General features: G+C 30.1%; 6 protein-coding genes across 6 annotated transcripts; 5 read left to right on the plus strand and 1 right to left on the minus strand.

Annotated features, from left to right (window-relative positions):
- Nucleotides 1-3,329: 3,329 nt before the first annotated feature.
- Tsp_07689 (conserved hypothetical protein) lies at nucleotides 3,330-4,365 on the plus strand. Its single transcript, XM_003381128.1, has 4 exons — nucleotides 3,330-3,345; nucleotides 3,386-3,495; nucleotides 3,947-4,081; nucleotides 4,309-4,365. The coding sequence occupies exons 1-4, from the start codon at nucleotides 3,330-3,332 to the stop codon at nucleotides 4,363-4,365; spliced, it is 318 nt and encodes a 105-aa protein (XP_003381176.1).
- Nucleotides 4,366-9,025: 4,660 nt separating this feature from the next.
- On the plus strand, nucleotides 9,026-9,500 carry Tsp_07688 (neuromedin-K receptor). Its single transcript, XM_003381129.1, has 2 exons — nucleotides 9,026-9,364; nucleotides 9,399-9,500. The coding sequence occupies exons 1-2, from the start codon at nucleotides 9,026-9,028 to the stop codon at nucleotides 9,498-9,500; spliced, it is 441 nt and encodes a 146-aa protein (XP_003381177.1).
- Nucleotides 9,501-13,774: 4,274 nt separating this feature from the next.
- On the plus strand, nucleotides 13,775-15,419 carry Tsp_07687 (neuromedin-K receptor). The gene is made up of 4 exons (XM_003381130.1): nucleotides 13,775-13,980; nucleotides 14,047-14,191; nucleotides 14,283-14,479; nucleotides 15,149-15,419. The coding sequence occupies exons 1-4, from the start codon at nucleotides 13,775-13,777 to the stop codon at nucleotides 15,417-15,419; spliced, it is 819 nt and encodes a 272-aa protein (XP_003381178.1).
- A 1,160-nt stretch (nucleotides 15,420-16,579) lies between these two features.
- Tsp_07686 (putative globin) lies at nucleotides 16,580-17,422 on the minus strand. The gene is made up of 2 exons (XM_003381131.1): nucleotides 17,108-17,422; nucleotides 16,580-16,870 (listed from the first exon to the last, which is right to left on the minus strand). The coding sequence occupies exons 1-2, from the start codon at nucleotides 17,420-17,422 to the stop codon at nucleotides 16,580-16,582; spliced, it is 606 nt and encodes a 201-aa protein (XP_003381179.1).
- A 5,703-nt stretch (nucleotides 17,423-23,125) lies between these two features.
- On the plus strand, nucleotides 23,126-25,463 carry Tsp_07685 (conserved hypothetical protein). Its single transcript, XM_003381132.1, is given in 10 exon segments — nucleotides 23,126-23,154; nucleotides 23,320-23,405; nucleotides 23,742-23,817; nucleotides 23,872-23,905; nucleotides 24,269-24,444; nucleotides 24,456-24,524; nucleotides 24,589-24,648; nucleotides 24,741-24,752; nucleotides 25,058-25,229; nucleotides 25,446-25,463. 10 exon segments carry the CDS (start codon nucleotides 23,126-23,128, stop codon nucleotides 25,461-25,463), a joined length of 732 nt encoding a protein of 243 aa, XP_003381180.1.
- Nucleotides 25,464-26,187: 724 nt separating this feature from the next.
- Tsp_07684 (hypothetical protein) lies at nucleotides 26,188-27,119 on the plus strand. The gene is made up of 2 exons (XM_003381133.1): nucleotides 26,188-26,249; nucleotides 27,071-27,119. Exons 1-2 carry the CDS (start codon nucleotides 26,188-26,190, stop codon nucleotides 27,117-27,119), a joined length of 111 nt encoding a protein of 36 aa, XP_003381181.1.
- Nucleotides 27,120-27,493: the final 374 nt, after the last annotated feature.

Raw genomic sequence — 27,493 nt, forward strand, 5'->3', positions numbered from 1 at the left:
CTTGCAAATTAAGTTTGAAATATAAATGGTTCAATTGTATCATTTCAATAGAAGCAAATATGAGCTCAATTGGCAGTATAATTTGCACATTTATGGATATAACTGGCTGAATTAGTTGGAAGTGTCAGGGACAAATGTTCTAAAAAGCAGGTCAAAAGCTGAAGTGTCTAAAATTGATCAGGGAAATCAATAAATCATAAGTGAAAAGTTTTAATAAAAGTTTTATTTTTCACATATTCAAGTTTCGATTGCTTTGTTGTTTTGAAGTATTTTATTTGGCCAATCCAATAATAGAATTATTTCATTTTTATTGAACTAACGTCTTTGAGACATGGATTGACATGGATGAGATCCTGATGAGGCTACCAGCTAAATGTCCAATTCTTGATTAGTCAAATTTTGCATTTTGCCAAATCAAAATCTTTCAGATAAGACCATCAACAGTAGATCAGAAGAAGGAAGCTCTGCATTCTGTTGTTCAAAAGCATTTTCTAAATCTAATAAGTGAAATAAATGACTTCGATTTGATCTTATCTCGGCCAGATATTTGTACAATATAGTATAATGTTTTTTTGAACAAAAATGTTGCCACTTTACGAAGTTACAATTTTTTTTTCTCCAAAATAAGCAAAAGACGGTGATGTTCACCTTTATTTTTTTTCTTATATCGTAATGCGTATTATTTATTTTATTCTCATTTCTTTAAAAAACTCTTTTTTATTTCTTATATCTCTTATCAGTAGTTATAATGAAGTTATTACTTGTTCTTACTTTGCAATTACAGCAATATTAACATTATAATAACAATATATTTATATTTAATTAATTAAAATTACTATATATTTTTTTTGATTTCTTATATTATGAATATGCAAAGTGTATATTTTTTCAATTTCAACAATTACGTATCCTCAAATTGTGTCCTAAGTATTTATGCGTTATGATGCTTTTCATTAACGAGATAAACTCTTTTTTATCAATTCAATTAACATTGATCGTTTTCAGCAAATTTAGAAACGTTGTTTTTTAGTTTTCGTTCTGCTGTTGACACTGCTGCTTTTACGGCGACCATTCAGTACAGTATATCTGTTATTTAACTTTTCAAACATGCATTTGCTTGTTTTAATAAGTCAGCTTTCAAAATTGCATATAAATTTCAATTTCAATTATTAAACTGTGCTAGTTTTACATTTTGTCAGTTTGCAACTGTATTCAAAAAGTGGGGATGATGATGATGATGATTTTCTGATTTTCAAGTAATATTATTGATTGCTAATATAAGTTATTTATTCATTGTGGCATCTATTAGAAGACGATTCATTTAATGACATTCTTAAGCGAGGCGGACTGTACGGAGAAGCTTCATTTACTAATGATTCATTAAAATAGTTTAAATATTTTCCCTTAACTCAACAAAAGGTGCAAAAAATTAAGAAATAATTTCAATTATTTTTTTCTGTTGGCATTTTATTACTATTTTATTGAAAACATTGCCAACAATGAAAAAAGCAATCACTGAACACTGAAGGCAACAAATCATTATTGATGAAACAATTAACTGAAATTTGTTGATAGCTTAAAATTTAAGTTTGAAAAATCATTTGCTTTCATAATGGAAACGAATCATTCATTGACAGCGTTTCTTTTCACTTGGAGCTTTTTCAATATGTTTCAATAGAAAAATTCAGAAGATTGATAATGATGCATTTGATGGTGAGGAAAAAAGCTATACGAATATATATCACTCTTTTTTTTGGGAGGGAGATGGAGGAATTTATTTCAACATATGCTTAATTTTTTGCTGATAAAAATTTTGCCGACAAAAACATCATTTCTAACAATTTTACACAATTGAAAAAATCTAAACAGTTTATTTTTCTGTTTTGGGGTATAATTTACATTGAATTATTCATGCTTGCATTTATTATCGGATTGGAATTGTTCTTAAAATGGAAGTGTTTACTCTAAATTTGCATGATAATTTTGCTAACTATCATTAAATATTATTTATCGGTAGATGTAAAATATTTGTAAAAGAACAATGAAATTTAAATCAATACGATTTGTAGAACGAATTATGACGTAAAACTAGAGATTGAAAAATGAATTCACTCACATAAGCTTATTCATTTATTTTTCATCAAAATAATTTAAATATTGTTGTTGTTGTTGTTAATGTGATGAATGAAGTTATTTTGGCATGCAGTTTTCTACATTTGAACGCTTAAAATTGAATAATACGGGAGCATAGTGCAGTGTAAATTATTTTCAGCGTCTGCCACGATTTACTTATAGATTGCAGTTGTTCATTATTCTTGTAGCACAGGTTGAATAAAGTAAATCACTCATACAAAGCGTTTGAATTACACTAACTCTATTGTGTAAAAATCTTTTCTAATATATACTTTATATAAATTCTATGCTGCTTAATTGATTTTGAAGCACCTACAGAATCACTTGCTTCATGTAGAATTTTTCTTACCGTAATTGTGACTGCTGAAGTTTTTAAAGTAAAAGTTTACCAATATGACGTTTACTAAGCAAGTAGAAATAATTTCGAATAATGTAAAATTAGATGTTTAATACAATCAATCGTATGTAATTTTACGTTTTTGCATATGTATCCAATAAGAAACAATACGCTGATCTATGCAAATATGCTAATTGTTGTTGTAGTGGAAAATTTAACAAGTGAAAGAAAAAGATGAAGAGAAAACACAGCATGTTTTGCTTTTTCTTTTTAATTATGACGTTTTACTTTTAAGTTTGGTTGTGGTATAATTTACAATCAAAAAATCTTTAACGAAGCTGAGAGTGTCCAGGGCAAAATGATTTGCTCAGACCGTTTTCTTCACCAACTTGGCAACTTTTTACCTCGAACAGCTTCATCTGAACGATGCTGAATCGATGCAAATAAGATTGGTTGAGTCAAATAAAGCCCATTATTCATCCAAAGCAACTCTTTAAATTCGTCCATTGGACTTTATACTGGGCTTTTGGCTCGAATAATTATTGTTGGTTCAGCTTCAATGGGTAAGAGGAATCATAATTAGCCAACTATGGTCAGCTGTTAATGGCACTGGACTAATAACGACCTTAATAATAAGAATTCCATAAATGAAATAATTTTTGACTTATTTTTTTCATAAACGCAAGTATATAAACGGCTTCATTTTTGCATATTATTCATTGTAAAAATTGGGAATCATTTTTCAAACTTTGAAGACGTTATGCTTCATTTCTAATTCATAAGCAAGTTATTTTATGATTTACTACTACAAAATGCCTAAACAAAATAAGTTTGTTCGTTTTGAGACGAGGATATAAATATGTATAGTTGTATCAGTATGTATATGTAATTATTTCTTTAATAATTCAAATTTAGTAAGCCAAAGTTTGCGGTTAAGATTAGCTGCTATGCAGCAACTTGTTGATGTGAAGACAAATTTGTGTTTATTTAACAGCACATTTATTTTCCGTTATCGACCTCCATCTGTGAGATAACAAGGTAGATAATATGAAATGATTTATAATGCTATCTTCAACGACTACTTGGCTATCTTCTGATATGAATTACTAAAGTTCTAGTCTAATTTTTTTCTGTTGTGTTATTGTTGTTATTAAAATTTTTAATTAAATTATAATTTCAATCATTTTTAATTATCATTTCATGTCCATTGTCCATTTTCAATTGCATTCTAGTATGTATTTTTGCATTTGAAATTTTGCAAATGCAGCAAGTAGTAGGCGGGAAAGTGAAATAGCAGTTTTTAAAATCTCAGGATTATTTGTAAAATTGTTGTAAAGGTGTAATAGTAGTGGAATTGTTTCATTTTTTTTTGGAAGTTTAAATCTTAATTACGTGGGAAATGCTGCTGTTTCTCCACTATATAAACAATAAGACAAAACATCGACAATGAAAAATTTGCGTGACTGCTATTTTCAGTTGGCGGTGTCAAATAAATGGCGATTCCAACAAATCAATATGTCAACATGCACATTTTTCTATTATCTGGATTTCGGCAAACCAATGATGTTCAAAGCACGTCATTTCAAGCTTCGCTCATCATGTTCATTGCACGTCATGTTCACTAGTTATTCTGTGGATTTTTTTTTCGAAATAAATTTTAATTCTCAAGATAATTTAAATCTTTTAGTAAAGAAAATCTGTTACTTTTTTTCACCTTCTTACTGTTACTTATCTTTAAAATGCGTTAAGAAACATCTTTTTACAGTAAATTTCATCGACAATCTTTCACGGTAAGAGCACAGTGTTTGTTTGTTTATTTATTTGCAAATTTCTTACAGTTAACTCTTTATCTTACAACAATGAGACCGATTTATGTTGACTGTGAAATTGATTAATATTCAAAATATTCTTTTTCACAATATAGCCTTTTTTGAAAAATTTATCACCTAATAATATGCTGTGATAATTTCACAAATAGCAATCTTATCACACTCACCAAATGTTTTACTTAATTATTGAAATCATTTTAAAAACCATCACCAAGTTTATTTCTCATTTATTTAATACAAATATCTTTATAATATATTTTTACTTTTATTAATATTTTACTATTTTTAATATTATTTTTTTACACAAATCATGTTCGAGAATATAATAATATATTCATGTATCTATACAATGCAACAGTACGTTAGACTAAGAATCCATATTACGTGGATTGGGTTAAGAACAAAACATGGAATTTTAAATGAATACAATTGTATTGTATTTTGTTCAGTAGAAAGTAATTTTAATGATAAAATGTCATTTTGGCATAAATATAAATTTTATACATGCATTTTTTAAATAAGCTGACAAATTGGCGCTTCTTAAAATTGAAACTATCTGTTGAGAACTCTGTATGATAAAATAACTTTAAATATACTGTTAATTTCTACTATAAATGTGGGGAGTCGTGATTGTTTTTACTTCTAACATTCTGATAAATATGTGAAATTGAATGGTGTCAGCAGAGCGACAAATTAATTCCGCGAGTAAAAGTTAAGTCCATATAAAAAGAATGAAATTCTTCTACTTTTCTTCTTTTTAATTTCCTGCAATACTGTTTAATCTTTTGATAAGTAACGTTTTCTTTTAATGAAATGACACAATGCAAACGTTGTAGTATTTTAGATATGCTTTTAAGGAAATGAAAATATTTACCGTTTTACTGTCATTTACCAGAATAAACATTTGATAATATAATATTTCATTGTTATTGTTGTTAGAAAATTCTTTCAATTTTTACTGAAATATTCTCTGTTGTATGTTTTATTTTTGGCGATGAAGCATGCCTTTTAAAATTGCAATACTGTAGTAGTAGATGAAATATGCAATTGATTAGATGATCATATTTAGTGGTTTTGATGAAAAAAAAACTAAAAACAGTTTTATTTAACAATCATTTTTATCAGTTTACTTTGAAATTTTTTGAAAAGTTATGATAATATCAGATATACCAGTGAAAATGGAATTCATTTTCCTTGGTAATGATCAGCAGCCATCAATCAAATTTGCTTCGTCAAGACACACAATACATGCTGGCAACCAAAAACTGCAATGCTTATGTTTATCCTTAGCTGTATCAGTGATATTGACTATTATTTTTCAATTTATTCGTTTCATCTCATGTTTGCACTCTTTTATGCAGAAAAGTTGCTTTTTGTTGAACATTTATTGGATAAAATGAAGGAAAGTAAAATAAAAACGACCAATCAAATAAAACATGCAACCATTTTTAAAATCACGTTTTTGCATTATGTCACATATGCCTTGTAATTATTTACTTTGCTTGGAGACTATACTTTGAGTGAATTGTTAAAATGTTTTTGCTTTTGTTAAGAAATATTACTTAGTGTTGTACTAAATCAAGCTAAACTGTAACAGTAAAAATTAAGACAGTTCTACTTGTAAAATTCACAGCATTTCACAGTCAATTCAGCGTCAATTGATTGTTTATTAAAACGAAGCATATTTTATTAATGCATAGATTTTGAAATTTTATTTCAAGCATTGAAATACCATTCAAGCGTCAATTATATTGATTATTTGAAGCAAATTAGCAGCAAATCACAAGTTAATTAATTTATTATCATGAATAATTGTGTTGGAATTGTATTTAGCTGTGAAAATCTTTTTTGCTATAATATGAATGATATTTCAATATAACATTTACACACACACACACACACATATATATATGTGTGTGTGTGTATATCAACACTTTATTGATCTTTCATCTTATTTAAAGTAAATTTAAATATACTCTAATAAATGTACTTTAATTATTTATTATTAGCAATTAAGTTATCTTCTGTCATCAAAGAATAATAATTAATCTTTCAAAAATAAATTAACTATACAATTTATTACGCATTTTAGCGGTTGGATTTGCATTTTCATTTCTGTTTCTGTTGCTTTTTCTACTGTTTTTATTTTTATTGGCAAAATAAATGTATAAGTTGAAATTTATTTATCTATTAAAGTACAATTTAAAGAAATTGTCTAATGTTTATATGATTTTTTATATTTTGTTCATTTCTTTTATTATTCAAATGGATAAAAGTAGTTGATATGTTCTTTCGGGTGATGTTCTTTTGTTCTTTTAGTCATGAGAAAGTAAATTACTGCAGGACAGATTTTTATGCATGATAAATTGATCAAGTAAATAGATGTTATTAAAAGTATTATTTATATATAATTGATTAAGGAATTTTTGTGATTGATTCAGTCCAACTTAAATTGTTAACGAATGCTTATCTTTTAAAATGCTTTACAAATAAAAAAATGTAACTTACAGAAATATAGCAGTTTTCTTATTAATCTTGAAATTTCCTGTTTTATGTATCCTCTTTTGGAAAAACGATTAGCATTTGCTTCAAACTGTTGTGTGTGCACTATATTTGCTTTGACTTTTCAGTTGAGTTAAATTGAAATTCATCTATGATTTATAATACTTATATTGAATAAACAAAAAAAACAATTTTCATTATATATTTCTGAATAATTTAGTGGGCTTTGAGGAGAAGTTCATTGTATTTTTTACCAAGTATTTATTAGTTTTGATTTGCGATTGTTTCTTCAACGCTGTTGGATGAATAATAATTGTTAAATTTGAATCGATGAATCAAGTCAAGAAGTTTGTCGTCATCTTATGGTTGAAAGTTTATTCTCTGATCACGGTTATTTTCTGTTACCATTATGAGTACTTTGTTTAAGTTACAGATGCCCTGAACGATAGCTTTGCTACTTAAGCTGATTTCCAATCAGAAGCACTTTGTGCTTTCAGTTAGCTGCTACGTCGAAGAAATCAAAACAGGCAAAGTTTGCTGAGTAGCCTAAGCAAGAATTTACAGCTTTTTGTCTAACAAATTCAAATTGTTAATGAATTTTTAAAAACTACTTAATAATTTTTCATTTTATTGGCTAGCTGAGATGCGGTTTCTAGTGTTTTTACCTTGTCAATCAACTTTAGCCGCACTAATACAGTAACCGTTCTTATTTTAATTAATTTGCGTTATCATTGCAAACTGTCTCTTTCCATTTTCTGTATATGTTGAAAATATTTTGCATCAGTAATTATTTCAGTTTAACATTCATTTTACCATTGAAAGCAAAGAAAATATTTTTCATGAAAATATGCTTCAAATTATACTATAATCTTTACTTCGAGCAGCATCATTTTAGTCATTCATCTATTCAGCAATAAAAATATGAAAAAAGTTGAATATGAAAATAAATTATCAAATAAATCTAATATTTAGATGCCTAGCAGATATTATTTGTTTTGAAATTCTCCTATTCAGAGAAAATATTTACGACTGTCGAATGTACAAATGACTTTTACAATGGCGTGACAGTTTAATGACAATTTCGAATTATTTCATTAGTAACAATTTTCCTTTGTTTATGCTGATTGATAAGACGTAATATGCTCAGGATTTCTTCAACACTGAACTTTTATGATTCACTTTCTTGCCTATTAATTCGATATATTTACAGATCAATAAGTTTTTCTTTTTACTACATTTCTTTTTCACGTAATTGCATTAAAAAAACATAATTTAATTCTTCATCATCATCAGCGTTTAATCGACAAAGCGTTATTTGAATTTGAGTTAATTTTTGAAAAAAAGCGTTTTCAGCTACTTTTTATGGGCATTTTTATTGACTATAAAGAGTGGAAGATTTCTGTATTTGAAGTGGTCAATGGGATTCGGATTTTGTTAACCGCTTCGAATTGGCTCTATTCAAATGCGCGCTTCATTCTTATTTTGATTTTGGATGATGATGATGAGCCAGGCCACTGGGAACTAGCAATGACAAACACTTTCATTTGGCATAAAGCTCAAAGCTGTGGCTGATCACAGCTTGATTGACCAAGCTAAAATCGCACGGCTGTGACGTGAAAATTTCTGCGTTTTTTTTCTATCTATCTTTTTTTTTGTTTGACGTTTGGTTTATGACAACGCATTTCCAAGATGATTTCGACGATTTTTTCGGATGTAGCTGTTTTACTGGGTCAGAAGATCAGCGAGAAGAAATAATTCTGTCTAACTAAGTGCATGCTTAATATAATAGAAAATAAATGCACGCGTGTATTGATCTTGATTCAGTCAGGGTAGCCTTGCAAAGCTGAAGTGCTGAATCCACGAAGGAGCAGCCATAAGATTTTGTCGCTGCTTGCCGCATTAGACAGGCACATTGTGCTTGTCAACTGTTCAAAATTAAATACCGCTTAAGATTGGCTTAATTCTGTTTACCGTTCTGTTGCGAGTATTCCATTGTTCCAGCGTTCGCGCTGCCATCGGTCGCGATTGATGGTAGCTAAAGGCTGGTTGGTTATCTTTTATTGGTCCAGCTTGCTCCACTATATTCCAGTGATGATGATGATGATGATGATGATCTTGCCCGTTTGGCTGCAATGGGCAAATGATGACACAAAACATGATGAAATCATTTATGAATAACTTATTCAGTATTTGTTTTCTTTCTTTCTTTCAGAGAATGTGATCAATGGAAGTGAACCTGAAAAACGAATCCTTGGTTAGCGTTAGCAATGTGACCTCAACATTGTTGAGCGCTTGCTTCGATTTATCGTTGAATTCCAGTCACTTCATAGATGAATGGAATCATGATCTAATGAACGAGTTGATGACGAATCGTGGATGCAGCTGCCAAGATATTGTTGAGACAAACGGTCTTCACAATTTGTTTTGTGCAATTCGATCTTTGGAACACTCTTGGCTAGTGCAAGTTGTTTATATTATTCTTTTTGGCTTGATCATCACTATGGCTATTGGTGGCAATTCAATCGTCATATGGATTGTCCTAGCGCACAAGCAGATGCGTACAGTTACCAACTACTTTCTGCTAAATTTAGCTTTAGCCGATGCCAGTATCTCGCTGTTCAACGTCTGCTTCAACTTTGTCTACATACTCTACTACAACTGGTGGTTTGGCGATCTTTACTGCTATTTCAGTAATTTGATGGGCGTTGCTCCTACATGCGCCAGTGTTTTCACTTTGATGAGCATGAGTGTAGACAGGTAAATATTTATTTCATTTTATAATTCTTTTTTGTTTCTTTTGTTTGTTTGTTTGTTTGCCATTATCTCATCACGTTTTAGTATGTGGTAATTTAATATTTAACTTTGTAATTTTGAAATGCTTCTGTGAATTTCAATTTCTAGTAATCAGTCAGTTGTTTGTTGCTTGAGCAGTTAAATTTAGTGATGATTTAGTGGTGAATTTTTTCTGAACTTTCACTTAGTTTGGTAAATTTCAACGACTGCATTCAACATTGCAATCATATATGTATCGCGTTGTTGTTTATACAGCTGAGGTCATAGTTGATCACTTTGCTGTTCATTTATCGAGGCAAAACATTCATGCTTTCAGTGGGGAAACTGATTAATTTACTGAAGAAATTTACATACATACATATGCAAGTGCAGATAATTCATCCTTTAATTAGCATGCGTTTGGGTCTACGGTGTGCAAATAAAGTGAAAATGAAAATGGCACAATTCCATATTCATTTTCACACGGTTTTCGTAAAACAGTGATCAAGCAATATCTTTTGCATTGTTTTAATTGTTTTCTTTTCTTTGCCTCCATTGCTTTTGCACAGACAGCAACAACTCTTGTCAGTAATTCTTTGTGCAAAAATTTTCAAATGCCAACAATTTTGAAAAGTATCAAATTTTTTTTTCATTCATTAGCTGTTTCATTCAGTTGTTATTTTTATTTTTTGATCAGAAGTGATTTTAAAAATAAATATACAAAACTTTCTCAACCTTACTTTTAATTATGTTTTAATTACTGTAATTATTTTGTCATGCTCTTTAATGTTTCGTGTTGGACATTTATTTACTGCACCCGTATTTGCAGAGTTAAATTATAAAATTGGAAAAGATGAAAATAAATTGAAGATTAAAATAAAAATTAAGCGGCTTTTGTCAAAATAGAATGGTGAAATTATTATTATTATTCATAAACTTGTGAATTCATATTTCCATTATCACATTTGTTTGTTTGTGTGCTTTTTCAACGGTTGGTTCTCTTTTTGTTTGATTTATAGTTTTTCAAAAAAATAGCAAACAATAATTTATCTGTCCAATTCAAAGCAATTCTGAATGGTGAAAATGCGCGGGATATATTTATTTATTGGTTTGGAAAACTCATTTTAGTGAAAAGTGATCCCTGATCAATGTTCTTCTTAAGACAAAGTACACTTGAGGGGTACAATTTCACATCAAAGCTTTAAATGAAATGGGAATGATTGTGAAATTGAGATTGGAAATTCGATTTTTGAAATTTTCAATTGATAAGGCTAAATAAAATAAGTTTTTACAATGCAACTTTTTCTTTTTTATTAAACTTTTTCTTAAAGCATCTGGTGTAGTAGGAACAATTTGTTGATCGAAGTGTCGTTTTTTCTTTTAATTTTAAACCTGGAAACAATGTTGATTTGCTCAACTGATCAAACGGCATTAAATAATGAAACATTTTTTTATATTTATTTGTACACTTATATTTCTTTTTTCAATTTTTATTATTTGTAGTAATGTGGGCATGTTTATTTTTTTTTATTGCAGCATTGTTTTACGCTGATACTGCTTTAATTAAGCTAGTGCACATCCGATTAGCTATAAATAGCTTAACAGAGCTGCTTTTCAACAGTTTTTCAATTTCTAAGAATAGTTTTTTTAAAATTTATTTCATTAAAGTAACAACAATTGCCACATTTCAAATTTGCAATAAATGAATTTTATTTTCATTGATGACATGAACAATTAAAATTTTCAAATCAACTGCATAATTTCACATTTATTTTAAACCATTTTCTAAAATCCAATAGTAGCCAGTGCAGTGTTATCGGAATTTTATTCAACATCAAAGCATTCAGCAAAATAATAATATCTATTGATTTGCATAACATTTGCAGTTTGATATAATTTTTCAGATGAAAATTGTGAAATTTTACTTACAGCATTGTTATAATAGTAAAAAAAAAGATTTCTTTCATTATTATCATGTATCATGAAAAAAATATTTGTTAGATTAGTTTATTATATACTTTTTTATTTTTTGATGCACTAGTTTTCAAAAAAAAATTGTATTTTATTTTGTAATTCATGCATACATGTATGTATATATATGTATATGCAGGTTTTTTCTTTTTAAAATATTGCATGCTTGCATTGAAAGAATGACATTGAAACAATTTAATATTCAGCAAGAGCTAAAGTGAAATGGATATAGTGATGTTGCAGGAATGCTGCTGTGGCTATCACAAAATTTTGAATTTCCATCACTTGAAATTATGAATAATAGTATTTTTTGAACTTTTGCAACAGTTGTAAACTGTGAAGTGTAAAATAAGACAATCCGGTGGAAATAATCAGATCAAGAAGATGCATCACATTTCACACTTGAAAGCGACAAACATTTAACAAGCCTGGCGAGCTGTAAAAGATGTATGCAAACGATTAAACGTACCATTTGCAGAGGTCCCTCTTATTTTTCTTGAATTTAAAATTTTTAACAATCAATCGACAAGTGTACAAAGGCTGTTAAAATTGTTCTAAATAATGCACATGCCAATTACAATCGATATCATCGTGGTGTCTTTTAGTGAACAATTAAGCAATATTTAAAAGGCTTTATTTTTGAATAATTTCCCAACACGTGTTAAAGTTCAAAACTTTTTTGTCTGTATGCATGCAACACGATCAGTTTCAGTGAATGATATTAACCACTAGTAGCTAGCATAAATATCTTTACTGTAGATGTAACCCATATTCTAATTTGAACTGATCTTCTTAATATTTTTTTTCTTTGATTTTTTTTGAGTAATATCATCTGAGATGTTTAACACTTTTGGAGTGATGAAGATTATAAATGTTTGTTTGAGAAAAAACATCTAACTTCCCTTCAGCTTAATTGACTGCATTGTCGTTTTACAGAGCGGCATTAGGCATATGTGCTTGTTCGATACTTTATCTTCTGAACTTTAATTAGTGTTATTTTAAGGGCAATTTGTAAAGAAAAGACTTTCCTTTTAGTGCAAATATACTACGTCATTGAAATGTTGCAAAAAAGTGGTTTCAAAGGGGGGAACAGTGTTGAAAATTGTATCAATGCAAATAATATGTTATATTTGAAAAATAAAATTCAGAAGTTTGTTATATTTCCTTGTTATAAAACATTTTTGCTAGTCAAAAAAAATTTTTTTTTCAACTGAAATAATTTTCCTGTTCGAATTAACTCAATTAACTTGGTGAAGCGAACTGATTTGAAAATTGATTGTATATAATCAGTGAAAGATCAAGTTTCTTCATTCTACAACTAGCAACAATTGAGCGTAATTGAAAACGCAGCTTTTGTCAGCTGCATCACTGCAAGGGGACGTATTTTTTGCTATTGTGGGGGAAGGAGGGGGGGGGAAATTTTGTCTTTCAATTTCTTTCTACAATCTAAATTCTGATATTCTACCTGATTTTTCTTTTTTCTGTACTGTAGATTTTTTCAATTTTTTAAAATTCATTTTTTTAATAATCATAAAATATGACTGTAATTGAACTATTTCTACTTTGTGCATTTTTTCGAATATTTTATTTTTTTCGCCTTATAATTTCAGTAAGTTCGAAAGTCAAATAGTACGATGTTCAAGTGTAGTGATAGCTGAAAATTTATTATCCAATGTCAACTTTGTAAAGCTACATCAAATGTTAATTATTCAACTGAAAGTAGTTCAATTAAGTTTTTCAAATATTTTCACATAGAAATGTACAAAATGTTTTACATTGCTCATTAAATAAGTTTTGCTATAAACGATAAAGTGTACAAATCCAGCTGCTGCTTGTATGTTCATATATTTATTAAAATTTCTGCTTGTACTAATGGAATTCTGCCCATCATCGTTTGGTATGGTTCTTCGCAAAATGAAATTATGTTATTGAAATGTCTAATGCGAACTACATTCAATTCATACCAGCTTGTTGTGCAATTGTTGTGCCTTAATCTTATTCAATATCTTAAGAAATAGTTTTATTTTTGAATAATCTTTAATTTTCTACTCGCTATCGTTCACAACACATATAAATATTCATTTTGAATTATGACTAAAAATATTGATATTTATTCATTAATATTTAAATATAAAAAAATATATCTTGTAGTGTATATTTTAAATTGAATTGTTTTTTTTTCTTGTAAATCTTTTAAGAAAATATATTTTTCTTCAGGTACGTTGCTATAATGAATCCACTGAGAAAACGCATGTCACGCCACAAAACGATAGCAACAATTGTTGTCATTTGGATTGCTGCCTTCCTATGCGCTTTGCCAATGTTTCTTCATTCTTACACGAAAAAGTTCTTCTTTGAAAATGGTGACAAGCGATCTGTTTGTTATGCGGACAATTATCCCGACGGTGACGCAAAAACAAGTGCTCAGTTTAAAATGTAAAATCCGCAAATGCCAGTATGACTTTTTTCTAATGTTGCTAGAATATATGGAATTTATTTCAGTTACAATTATTTTTTACTGTTCATAACTTACATCCTTCCTCTTGGAGTTTTGTCATTTACGTTTATTCGCATGGCACGAGTTCTTTGGGGTGGCAAAACGATCGGTGAACATCGACAAGAAAGTCAAATTTGCGCCAAACGAAAAGTGCGAACATATCGTGCTTTATTTTTTCTAATATAAAGACTGTTGTGAAAACTGAGTTGAATTTTGAACAATTTTATTTTAAAATTTTCAGGTTGTAAAAATGCTTACTGTGGTCGGCTCATTGTTTATGGTTTGCTGGTTGCCGTATCACATTTACTTCACTTTTTTGATGCCGCTGTTTGCCGAGATGGATTTTCTCACTGCTCAACATGTATACATGAGCATGTACTGGTTGGCGATGAGTAGTACAGTGGTCAATCCGATCATCTATTGTTGGATGAATTCAAGGTTAGCACGTTTCATATGAATAAGTACAATTTTATTATTTCAATACGCAAGCCATTTAGCACTCAGTTCTGAAACGGCTCGCTTGTTCACATGGCGCAGTAATGCATCGATTAGAACATGTGAGCAGTGCCTTTGAGCAATCTCTGTTGAATTTCAGGCGCTTCTATTGCTATTATTGCACACAAGATTGAAAATTCACTCTATTCACTGATCCACTTGTCTTTTTCGATTACATTTTCCAAATATGTTTTTAAAATATCTCTTCATTTTTTTGATCATATCGTTTGCTTACTGATTTTCAAGTTTCAATTAACACAATGCAAGTTTTTTGGTAAGATTTACAAAATTGAAATTCATCCGAAAAACATTCTGCAAACACTCACTCACTCACTCACTCACTGTTTCCAATTTACTTCTGCATCCATTATTGTACGCTAATCAGAGGTAGACAACGAAGATGTAAATAGAAGAAGTTTTCTTTTAAATAAATATGAAAGCATAACGAGAACATACAAAAATTTGTATGAAATTTCAATTAAAGAATACAGTATAGTGTGAATGTAGACAATGTAATATGAGCATATTTAAAATTGCACATCGTTCATTTCAGTTTTCTTATTATATATTATTGTTTTAATGTTTCAACTGACTGATGATATTTGATTTCAGATTTCGCACTGGTTTTCGGTATATATTTCGATGGCTTCCTTGTGTGCAGATGACAAAAGGGGATTATTTGTTGAGCGAGTTGAATGAGAAGAGTCATTTGACTCGACGGTTGAAAAATTGCTCAAGATCAGGCGTATATAACGGTTCGCTTTTGCTTGCTTGTGGAAAAGACAGACGAACAGTGACAAGGAAAATATTCGAAACCAACGACTGCACCAGCTCTACTGCTGCTTGTCCATACAGATCGCCCCCGTTGGCCAGCTACAAGTGAATCTAGTGCATTTGATGAACTGCTGTTTCCGGTGGGCTTGATTTTTTTTTGGCTTTTTCTTGAAATCGCTCGTTTTTCTTCTCGTCAACATTTGCACCAATCGTTTCTACACAACTCCGCTCACTTTTAACCAAATATGCCTGATTTTTCATTTATTATTAATAACAAAAATTAATTACCCTTTTAGCGTGCTATCAATCCTCTGCTTGACTACTGAACAGTGAAAATAAATTTTAATCACTATTATTCATTTAATCATACTTTGCTTGCTACTTGCTAAGCAAGGCAAAATTGCCTATCTTTGAAAAGGGATTTTTTTGTTTCTACATTTTTTCCCTACTAACCAACCAATTAGACTTCTTAATAATGCAAATTTAACCATCAACGCTGCACTTGGCATAGGTGTAATTGTCATCATGCAAAGGATATTATTATCATTTCGTACTTATACGATTTGATTTGGTTCCATTTCCAAGCAACGGAATGTGTGTCACAATGTTCAGTACACTAATTTTAAGCTTACATCGAGCGGGCATATTTAATTGTTTATTTTATTTGAATAGTTCGTTTTAGAAGCCTACTTATTACAGCTGAAACATCCGTATGTATGCAAGTTGTTTGATTGTTACGCTGTTTGTTAGTTCATTTGTTGTTTTGAAAAAATTATCAGTTTCAAAAAATCAAATTATTTTTTTATCTTTTTACAAATTATTCTTACTCGCAGAAATTTCAAAATTTTTATTAAAATTATTCAAAAATGCCTACGGTTCTATCATTGATCACTCTTGCATAATGCACCCAACAGCAGCGTGCGTAATTTTAGCATATTCATGCTCTTCTAACTTTTATTAATAAGTGGAGGTTATGAATTTTCACCTTTATGCAAATTTTTTGCAATAAACGTCAAGCAATATTTGTGATAAATATAATTGAAAATGTGCAATTTGACATTTGCAGCATTCGAATAGGTAACAATTTATTCTGCATCTCTCCAGGTAAGTGTGTGTGAAGAAGGCAGACGTTTAAATATGGAATTTTAATTTTAAACCACTGAGTGAAGTAAATTACAATTAATTTGTAACAGTAAATGAAATGTAGAAATGGAAAAAATAATAGATAGAGACTGTTTCTTCAGTAATTTACCAATAATGTTAGTTACTTCAATGTTCTTCTTCTTCATTTGTAGTCATTTGTTTCACGTATCCAAGTTGAACACATTCCAACAGATAGATGATAAGTTTCATCCAAGATCGACTTGCAAGGCGACGTTGGCAAATATTCAGTGGAAGTTCACGAATCAAATTCACCAAAGTTTCTCCAAATACAATCCAATATTCAGGTCTGAAGCCACGACTGTTGAAAAACCAATGCTGCGCTCCGAGCGTTACTAACGACTGTGTCAAGGTATCACTTTTGTTTGATAAATCCACAATAAGAAGTTCAATTATATCCTGGAAAATTTTCAATCTTTCAAATTCAAAATTAACAAATAGCTGCAATTCAATTGTGCATTTGTCTCAATTCAATATTCATTAATAGGAAGAGTCTCTGTGTACGAATTATTTCTTCTTATTCTACTATTTGCATACATAAATTCTTCTAATAGATTAGAATAGATTGTCGAATGACAAATAGTTTTAAATTAATGATTCAAAATGGTGTAAATGCTCAGTGTTAAAAATTCTTACTTGAAAAATGACCGTATGCCTGCTCATTCTTGAATCGCCGAGTGCACTTTCATCAGCCTTTTTCTGCAAGCCGAATAATTCTTTCACTTGTGGACATTTGGAGAAAATTTTTCGAAAAATTTCCGTGCCAACTTGGTTACTGTAGCGCTTTTTCAGCTTTTCCCATGTATAATGTGCAATGCTCATCTCTTGTGGGGAGAATTCTGGTTGAATAATTTGAATTTCCAATTCGGCTGCATCGTATTTTCTTGTATAGTCGATCAAAGAGGATTGAAAATTTGATCCAGTCTTTTGATAGCACAGCGAAGCACCCATGACTCTTGTTAGTTCTGTCTAGTCTACTCTATAACGAATGATTTTGTTCATAGGCACCGTTTCTAAGCGCCAAAGCGATTTGCTCATTTAACCGTGATGTGTTTTTATTTAATCTTCAATGTATTTGCTTTTCTTTCTTTTAAAGAAAGAAACAAAACAGACATACCGTATGAAAATATCCATCTATCATACTGTGTTTCATATTCGATTTATCAGAGAGAAATACAGCAACACAAATCAAAAGTGACAGTCCAAAATTGAAATATTATTTTTATTTATTTTCTCTATTCAACTGCTCTCTATGAATGAATGCCTTGATCAGAATTATCATGATTATGTAGTTTTAATTTTTTTTTCCAAATAATTTATTTTATGACAATTTTTTCTTATCATATTACTTATCTCAGTTGCTAGTAATATCTGAATTTTACCATTTATGCCAAGTTCTGTCAGTCAATAATAGTTCTGTTTCTTTATCATTTTGCATGCAGCCGATTTGAATATACTGACTGTGATACATTTGATCAAACACTGCGTATTGGGTTGAATAGATGACTGAATTGGCTAACTTAAAATGCATAGTAATATATATTCACTTGAAAACGTATAATTGCTAATAGGCAAATGCTTTGCATTCAAAGTTAACTGAAAATTAAATCTACTCAACAACTGCTGACTATAATTTTAAAATTTATTGAAAAAAGTGAAAAATTCATATCTATTAGGGATGATGTACTGCATTCTTCTAAATACACGTAGATGACATTACTTAAATTCGTTACAAATAGTGACGCTTTATTTCACGGAAAAGAAATGCTATTAACATTGATTTATGAAAAATTTTCCTGTCCTAAATGAGCTAAAGGGGAAAGTTTTTCAAGCATTGGAAGATTTTACTTTTCAACCGCTTGCTAATGATCATCCACTCGAGCGGGGATAAAACTGCCATATCAGTTGTTAAGTAGCTCTTTTTTAAGCAATCATCGATTGGCCAATAAATAATCCAATTATGCATAGCATTCTTTTGTGCATGTCTCAAATTTTAGAATATTTTTTTACCTTATTACAAACTGGAATTTGTGATTCCTACATTAAACTGAGAATATTGCAATAAATAAATAATCTTAGTTTTGGTAAAGCGTGAACAAGTAAAAGGAAAAGCGACATTTGAAAAAATACACAATGTTTTATTTTTAATGTAAAATTGTATACGCTAAATGAATATTTCGGTGAATTTCAATTACGCTGCTACAGCTACAGATTTCTATGGGGAAAGTTGTGATTTGTAATTTTGACTTCTCAATTTAGTTGATTGTTACTGTCCACGTTTGTTAATTAATCATTATCTGAATCAGTTCGATACAACGCAATTCAATTAACAACATTTTCACTGTAAACATATGTTATCCAAAAGAAAGGCAAACAATCAATCACTTTGTAGAAATCAAACTGAAATTGTATTTATTTGAAATTAATTTCAATTTAAAAAAATTTATTAATTAATAATATTTATTTATTTGTATTATAATTTTTTCAGAATTAATTGTATTGTGAAAAAATTGCCTCGTACCTGTGTTTTCATGGATGACAATGGGACATGCTACTTAATTTTTTTTTTGTGTACTATAATTTATTTATTTGAAAACTCAGACGTGATTTCGTCGAAAGCCTGCCAAATATAAATATATTGTTAACTGTACAAAATTCTATTCTGAAAAACGTATTCCCATTTCTGTTTTTCTTTGTTAAAGTTTTTAACAATACATTTATTGTAAATAATACATACAAAAGGAAAACTGTAAATGAGATTATTGAAAATCAAGATATTTTTTCAAACTATAAAATCATTTGTGTTGACAAGGGTTCGGTTCATTTACAGATTTTACAAGTATGACAATGTAGTGGAATATGAAAAATGTAAGAAGAGAAGAAGAAAACAAAAAAAAATTTTCATACTTGAAATATTGCAAAAATTGTTTGATGCTTCTTTTACTTGTTTGTTAATTTTTTCAAAAGCACAGCATGACTTTTTATTTCTAAAAAATCAATAATATTTTCAACAACCACAACCAACAGTTTTGTTGTAAATACAAAGTGACACAACGACAGATGAGAACGAGTGGAAGATGCTGCTTAGGAAGAAGCTAAATGATTAGAGAATAGAAGCACTTCGTTTTACATCCGGAATTATAAACTTTCGAATGCAAAAGTGCATTATTTGAATCAATTTTAATGCGCTGTTTTGACTTGTTGTGAAAATTCAATATATAGTAGTAACTATGCAGATAATCTTTCCTGTGCATTTCTGTGTAATGGACATTAATTAGGCTCTATAACATTAATTTCTTATCACTTCAACATCTATCTATCTCTTTTCTGGATTTTCTTATTCACCACATATTATGCTTTGACTTCGTGTTTTGATTTGATCGATGTGCGTTATGCAAATTTATTTTGTCAAATATTAATTTTACTGTGCACTGGCTGAATGAATTGGAAAAATACTATAAAAATCAGAAGCGAAAAGAAAAACGTTGTTGGGAAAGTTCAATTATAAATATTCTTTTTTTCAAATAATTCAAATGAACAGAGACAACGAAGTGATCATTTCGCTTACCTTTTAAATTTTCACTCTTTTCAAGCGTTCAGTGATTAATGATATTGTTATTTTTACGAAGCAAAACGTCAACGCATTTTGCAAATAGGTTTTTTATACAATTTTATACGTCTAAATTCAAAAATAAAAGTCACTTTAAATTTGGTTATTCGAAGAATTGGAGAAGGGACGAAATTAGCAAAGAAAATTTTAAAAGCGTTCTTCTACAAAGCATATCCAAACACCTCAACAGCAGAGATGAAATCAAGCAGATCTTTCTTTCTTTCTTCTTCGGATCTTCGCTGCATGGGGATGGAGGGGGGGTGGGGTGGATAATTTGGAATTGAATCCGGCTGAAAAATTTACAACCAAGAGTCTATCCATTAAGCACAACTGCTGCACGTTTCATCATCAATCGATTGTAATCACGTTTCCTATTGTTCCTGCATACACAGCACGTGCTATATAACACAAGCAGTATTAATTGCTCGTGAAATTAGCCAAGCTTCAAAAGTTTTTTTCTCAAATATTTATTTATTATTCGTATAATTAATTATGCAAGCAAAATTATGGAAAAGAAAAAGTCGTTTCAACTATTTTCATTTCACTTTTTCTTTCACATTCTTATGCAAAACTTATTTGTTATACAGATGATCAACTTTGCTCATCAGAAAAAAAGATACACATTAATATGACAAAAGGCGCGTAGAATTGTAGAATAAATTATTTGAAAAGCTTCAAATTGTATTTTTACACTTTTGGAGAACTTTAGCTTGTTGAATAGCACAACTTTATGCAAAATAAATTATTTGCGATGTGAAATTATTAAAAGTTAATTGTGATTATTTAGAATTTTATGCGAAACGTTCACTTCCACTATTTTCCACATAACTTTTGACATTCTTCTATTTCATCTTTTATTGTTCAACTTTTGCATATTGTTAAACTATGAATAATAAGTCGCATATAATAAGTGAACTTTAAATCGAATTTAAATCAGTTTTAACTGGACAAAGTCAACAATTTATTGTTCAGTGGTTCACTTTTCAATCTGAAAACAAAATTTAAAATCACCGTTCGACCAAGGATGGCATTATAATCGCATTATTTTGACCAATATTAAATTGATACACAGTACACTGTTTTTGAAATTCTTTTTTGTCATGCTGCATGTTTTTTTTAACATTTCATGTTTTGTTTTCTAAATGCAGAAAAAGCATTTCAAACTGTATTGCGTTGAGGTAATTTATTAAGCTTTTCTTATTTGTGAAATTTAAATTCCATCAAAATACGTTTGATTACATTCATTTATTCAATGCGTGTATAATATAACTGCCATACGTACAGATAGATGCAAGTGAATTATCATCATTTTTGTCATCATCATCGACGGATTGAAATGAATTGAATTGAATAATTTTTAATTGTTCATGCTGTTCTGTGTTTTTCATCCAAATTTCACGTTTACCAGTACTTACAAGCTACTGAAGAAATGCTTGAAACTTTACATTCAGGCAAATTAAAAATCTCTTCTTTTCAGTAAATTTCATTGAAATCGCTTTTCAACACTCTGTTCAGTGTTGCAATTATTACAACAGTAGCAAAGGAAATCATATGGAGTGAAATTTCAATAATATTTAAAAGTAAATAATAAATAATGATCGGGAATAAATGATTTTTGAATAGAAATTGTCAAATGTTTCATCAGTGGCTTTCCAGAACAGTTATTCATTTCAATATATACATATTGATTTCACTATTTACCCATTATTATTATTATACAATTTGCAAAACATGTTTGTTATCTTAGAGGCAAGTTTACAGAGGTATTTTTTCTCTATCAATAAGAAAGCTATCTGCAATGCTCTGCGACGTTCAATTGCATCGTTTGAATCAAATAAGCGCAACTGTTCAGATTGACAAAATATTTGCATCATAGAAAAGAAAATATCCAAACCGAAAAGCATCCAACGATTATTATCTGAATCAGCAATTGTTTCCGAGCATCATTCATCGAATGCATCAGCATTTCATTTTTAATCAACTCAGCTTCAGGGTTTGAATATTCTGAAAGGTGGTAAAATAAGTGGTTAACAAATGCAACAGTGCGGCAGAGCCCTCCACTTCAAATCACTTCAAATTTATATTTCTCCTATAAATAAACGTAGAATACACCGAATTATTTTTCTAAAAAACGCTCAATTCAAACAGTTCACGAATTTCAAATATTAAAATAACACAAATATAACTCATTTATTATGATTAAATCCAATTATTGAGTATGTTTAAAAAATAGAAATAGACTGGTCGTTTTGTAAGAGAAAAAATTCTTGAACATCAAGTTAGAGTATACTGTAAAAATTAAATTATGAAAATGATTTACAATTGAAAATACCGCAATACACAGTAAATTGGTTGCCAAATCACTGATTAGAAGGTAACAAAATAACGGACCAATTATAGAAAAACAATCATTCTATCAGTGGTAAATGCCTCGGTTGTTCAGTGGTGTGCGATTGACGGTGGCGGTGCGTATCTAAAGTGCAAGAGAAAAAAGCTGTATTCAGGTAAAAATTTAATTTTACAACTTACTTTCTCATCTTGTGCATGAACATTAGTATATTTATCTCTTTAAGTAGGTTTTCATTTGAATATACACAACAATTGATATACTTTTCATGCAGAATACTCAAATACACATAATTGAACGTAGAAGGTATTGAAAAAACTAATTCTGTTTCAATTTATTAGTTTGCGCTGTCATCAAGAATTAACTGTGGAACAGGGTTAACTTTTCAACGATTATTTGCTCACGGCGTTGAATTTCATTCTAAACAGAACTGATGGCTGAATATAACTTAGCGCTTAGTGTTTTCTGTCGTGTAATACAGCGAAATGCCGCTTTTCATACAGAAATTAATTTCATTATCACATATTACTTTTTTCATTCCATATCATCAAAGATATTAGCTAAATTATATTTTTCGTCAAGCTGATTTCGTTTTCCAGCGTGTACAACTACATTGCTTATATTTCAATGAAAACATTTTTGCTATTAGTTCCATTTATGTAGGCCATATTGGAATTTTCAAATATCAAATCCAGAAATGCAGAGGCGTGTTTTGGCAAAGTCAATGTTTTTGTTATGGGCGTTTTTCTGTCAGATAGTTTATATTTTGCTGAATTGTAAACGTCAAGGTCATTTTGAATTTTCAGTAGGTTTCATTGGTTGAATTTGGCAGTGCATCTGAATATTTTTTTCAAATCATTTCAAACCTTCATTTTTCGTATTGTGTTCCAGTTCATCTTTGAGTAGCTTATTCAGCGCACGTAAAACGCTTTTCAGCGCAACGCGCGCAATATCTGACTTTAATGCAAATATGGGTGGTCTGAAAATTGCCTTCATATTAACAGTGGGCCAGTTAAATTGACTTTGTTGACTAACGGCAGCGGTGAACGGCATTTGCTCAATTTATTAAATCGTTAAGTACAAAGTAAGATATGCTTTTAGAGAAAGAAGAATGTTATCTTTTCAAACATAGGCGTTGTCTAGTTTGAATGCAAATTCGCGTGCAACTGCAATTTGTTTGCTTTTGAGCTTATGTGACCTGAATAATGTTTGCTTAACGAAATGAGCAATACGTTTGATACTTGTTAATTAGTAGAAATGAACGTTATGCAAATTTTTTCGTGACTCTTGAAATTTATTTGAAATAATTGTAGGCGATCGTTGTGCGGCGAATGAACAATGGCGTTTTCAATGCGATGACGGACGAAGAATAGCAATAAAAACGGCTTTGTTTTTTTTATTTATTATAACATTATTTCATTGGACTAATTCTTCTACATTTAGAAACAGAAGAATAGAAGATGGACGCGAACGTCCGGTTTGAATTTGTTGAGTTAGGTTAATTAGGTAAACTTCACTGAGGAGTTCTTGAGTCTGTAAGTTATATAAATTCGAGCTGTAGGTTATTGAGCATTTAATTCACATGTTTGTTAATTAGAGTAATTGGGCGTAGATCATGAGTACTATTATTTAAATGAATTTGAGTGGCTTTCCGCATTTGAACGTTTTCACGTCTCATGCTTTGTCGAGTTGAGTTCAGGGTTCATTTGCGGAATGTGAAATAATTGAATAATTTGTCTACCATTTCAAAAGACAATTTTTGAGCATAGTGAGTTGGTAGCACTGCTACAGTTTGAGTATTAGAATAAGTAAATGTTTGAGAATAGCAGTGCAAGGATAGGAGGAATGTGTGATAGGCTGGTGTGCAGGAGTTCGACGGGTTACACTGCACGACGCGACCCTAACCGTATCCAATGATGAAAGTCCACATTTTCAAAGCTCACCTCTTCCTCTCCCGGTTGCGGTACCAGAGGCCTACCGCCTTGCTCGGATCCCAGCAATGGGATCTCAAGCAAGGTTTTTTTCAGCTCGACCGCCCCTGCGCCGCCCCCCGCCCTCCTGCTTGTTAACGGGGACTTCCACGGCGGAACCTCCTAGTAGCAATAATAATAATAATACTATTGTTTAAGCGTTGTTATGAATATAATTATTATTTAATAGTAACCAGCAGTGGAAACGTCCGCATGTTCATATTCCAATGCTGGTGGATCAAAACGCTTGGTTTCGCATGATAATCAGCAAAAATTAAAAAAGTATTCTATTTATTCAGCAGTTTCTATCTTGTTCATTTATTGTCATTTTCTTCTTTTCAGTGCTTTCTTTAAGTAATTCATATTAGCAACATGTTCATTTAATATTCATATGTTCTCATTCTCATTCATTATCATATTTTGTACTGTGTGAGTGTGAGTGTGTGTGGTTTATTGCATAAATAATATTGCTTATCTGATATTGAATAACTTCCAAATAAGAATTTTACTGTATGATGGAATATTTGATGTAAAAGAGATTTCTGTAGAGCACAGTAAGGAAAAATAGCACTGAAAGTGAAGAAGAGAAAATATAATTTCATTTAGAATTTATTTTAATCTATCCTGAATGATTTTTAAGCAAATTTAAAATAAATAAGTCACTTGTGTTTCATTGTAATCCAAATCAGTTTTGGAATCACCGTTTTGAACATTGTCAAAAATGTGAAAAATGGGCAACTTGAAAATCATAAACATCGCGCCGATGCGGAGAAATTACAAACGGTGTTATGCGACGTTTCAAATCCTCAACAATTCTACATTGTGTTTGAGGTTATTCAAATTTTCTCTCTAAGAAACTGAAGGTAAGCCAGTTCTAGAAAGTAACAGACAGAGAATATGATTTTACTCAATATTCACAAAATTTCGCTTTGATTGCACATAATTGAAAAATATTTGTGCGTTTATGCCTTCCATATTCACACAACCTGTTAATGGTGATCTAATGTTATATTTATGCTTTAAGTTTTTTTTATTTTTACGATTCAGTTGACTTTATATTCGTAATTTAATAAGATAATTATTTCATTGTTGGAGTATGTTAATGTTATAATTATAGAAGACTTTTTTTTAACATTTATGACACAATTGCACTGGAATTGTTATATTATAGAAGACATAATCAAACACATAGACAGGAAAAGAAGCAAATGAAATATGGAAAGGAGAAAAATGGCTATTAAATTAAGTTAAATTATATTTCAAAAATAAGATCACAGAAATATAATTAATTGAAAATGTAGTAATCTACAGTATGTGAATTGCCAAATCACCGATAAGGAGGGTGTGAAATAATAGGCCAATCAGAGAAAGGCAAACGTTGTATCGACAGTTATTATTTTATTTTGATGGTGTGCAATTAGCGGTGGCGGTGCGTAACTAAATTACAAGTGAAAAAACTGTATTCAGGTAAAAATTTAATACTGAAACTTATTTTTTTTGATATTTTTCTTTGAATGCATGTATATTTAAGTGATCATTTTTAATTTTTATATGCATCGAAATTGAAATATATTAAAAACAGAATTCTCAGTTTTGTACAGTTAATATAGCTGTGTGAAAAAGTATTCCACTTTACTAATTGTTATTCTTTTAAAAACTTTGTATACCGATATTGTAAACAATTACTTTTTAATTAGAAAACAGTTAATTATTATATTTGCTGTAAGTCCACATTGTGATGATGTGCGAACAGTTTTGATTTAATATATCATTTTTACAGGTATAAGGAATGGAACAAAAAAAAAGTGAAAGCGCGGACGACACGAAGCAGAACAAGAGAAGACAAGAGAGGTAAATGCGATTTCTTCTGTGTGCTTATTTTGTGCAGCGGTGCTAATGTAGCTAATTAAGTTACCTAAGTTTGTAATCTGTAAGATATTTTTTTATTTAAACTGTATTTTTTGTTCTTCATATTTTGTCGAGATGAGGAAAGAATTCATCTTTACAAGATTGTTTATTTCACGTAAACCACTTTTAATGCTGCGCGCGTAGTTTTGTCCGTTAAGTACCTCAGCATTTATTGCAAATCATCTTTTTCAGTAGCTAAACAGAAAATTACTCAGTTGAAAGCGTCTTATTGTATTAGAAATCAAATTCCATTTATGTAGGCCATTTTTGAATTTTGAAAGTTCAACTTCAGCCCTGTGGAGGCGTGTTTTGACTAAGAAAATGTTTTTGTTATGGCGTTATCTGCCAGATAGTTTATATTTCGGCTGAATTGTAAACATAAAGGTCATTTTTGAATTTTCAAATAGTCCATTCCTTATTGGTAGAATTGAACAGTGCATTTCTCTTATTGACATTGTATCGCGGTATATTTTAGAGTTGATCTTCACCAAGAAGTTTCAATGCACAAAAACCGGTTTTGAACGCTGCGCTATGCAAATAACGATCACCATAAAGGTGCCTTATCGTCAGTTAGGGCACGCTCGTTCGTTTGACTTACGTGGCAAGTGGTAGCGTCGTGAAACGTTCTCTGAGTTTATGACGTCAAATTACTGAAAAGTAATTCCTCATTCTTTCCACTTGTGTTACTTTTTTTCAAAATATTTTGCACTTATACCGCTTAATTAAAATCAGTTAATTAATATATTTGAAAATTCAATTTTCAGTTTCTCATTACTTTTACTATGTATTGGAGTGAAAACATTTTTGAATTAATATTTAACATTTTTACAGATATGAACAATGAAGAAAAAAAGTGAAAACGCTGTCGATACGAAGCGAAACGCGTACGGCACGAAGCACAACACAAATTTTTTATTAATTTTTAACACAAAATTTTTAATAATTTGCTTCTGTATTTTGTCCATGCATATAAGATAACAATGTTGCCGGTTCCACACTGACTAAAGTGACAACCGTGATGCGCAATTTTTAGTACTTCAACCCAGCATGTGCATTATATTAAATTATCAATTCATTATGCTTGTGTTTTAAGTAAATGTTATGTTTTGCCATTATTCTGTTTTAGGCATTCATTTTTCTTCTTTTCAAGTGGTTGATCAAAGGTCTGATTGAAATGGTTCACTAAA

This window comes from Trichinella spiralis (genome assembly GCF_000181795.1).
Source record: "Trichinella spiralis strain ISS 195 chromosome Unknown Scfld2, whole genome shotgun sequence".
Lineage (NCBI taxonomy): Eukaryota > Metazoa > Nematoda > Enoplea > Trichinellida > Trichinellidae > Trichinella > Trichinella spiralis.

Bases quoted from the DNA above. Each gene is read 5' to 3' on its own strand.
- Tsp_07685 (XM_003381132.1), top strand. From the start codon at position 23,126: ATGCAGAGGCGTGTTTTGGCAAAGTCAAT. The intron at 23,818-23,871 runs GTTTTTTTTATT...TTCTACATTTAG, and splicing joins ATAGCAATAAAAACGGCTTT to AAACAGAAGAATAGAAGATG. The intron at 23,906-24,268 runs GTTTGAATTTGT...GTGCAAGGATAG, and splicing joins AAGATGGACGCGAACGTCCG to GAGGAATGTGTGATAGGCTG.
- Tsp_07686 (XM_003381131.1), bottom strand. From the start codon at position 17,422: ATGGGTGCTTCGCTGTGCTATCAAAAGACTGGATCAAATTTTCAATCC. The intron at 16,871-17,107 runs GTAAGAATTTTT...AAAATTTTCCAG, and splicing joins GGCATACGGTCATTTTTCAA to GATATAATTGAACTTCTTAT.
- Tsp_07684 (XM_003381133.1), top strand. From the start codon at position 26,188: ATGGAACAAAAAAAAAGTGAAAGCGCGGACGACACGAAGCAGAACAAG. The intron at 26,250-27,070 runs GTAAATGCGATT...TTCAATTTTCAG, and splicing joins AACAAGAGAAGACAAGAGAG to TTTCTCATTACTTTTACTAT.
- Tsp_07687 (XM_003381130.1), top strand. From the start codon at position 13,775: ATGAATCCACTGAGAAAACGCATGTCACGCCACAAAACGATAGCAACA. The intron at 14,192-14,282 runs GTGCGAACATAT...TAAAATTTTCAG, and splicing joins AAATTTGCGCCAAACGAAAA to GTTGTAAAAATGCTTACTGT. The intron at 14,480-15,148 runs GTTAGCACGTTT...ATTTGATTTCAG, and splicing joins TATTGTTGGATGAATTCAAG to ATTTCGCACTGGTTTTCGGT.
- Tsp_07689 (XM_003381128.1), top strand. The intron at 3,496-3,946 runs GTGAGATAACAA...TGCTATTTTCAG, and splicing joins TCCGTTATCGACCTCCATCT to TTGGCGGTGTCAAATAAATG. The intron at 4,082-4,308 runs GTCATGTTCACT...AATTTCTTACAG, and splicing joins GCTCATCATGTTCATTGCAC to TTAACTCTTTATCTTACAAC.
- Tsp_07688 (XM_003381129.1), top strand. From the start codon at position 9,026: ATGGAAGTGAACCTGAAAAACGAATCCTTGGTTAGCGTTAGCAATGTG. The intron at 9,365-9,398 runs GTTACCAACTAC...ATTTAGCTTTAG, and splicing joins CGCACAAGCAGATGCGTACA to CCGATGCCAGTATCTCGCTG.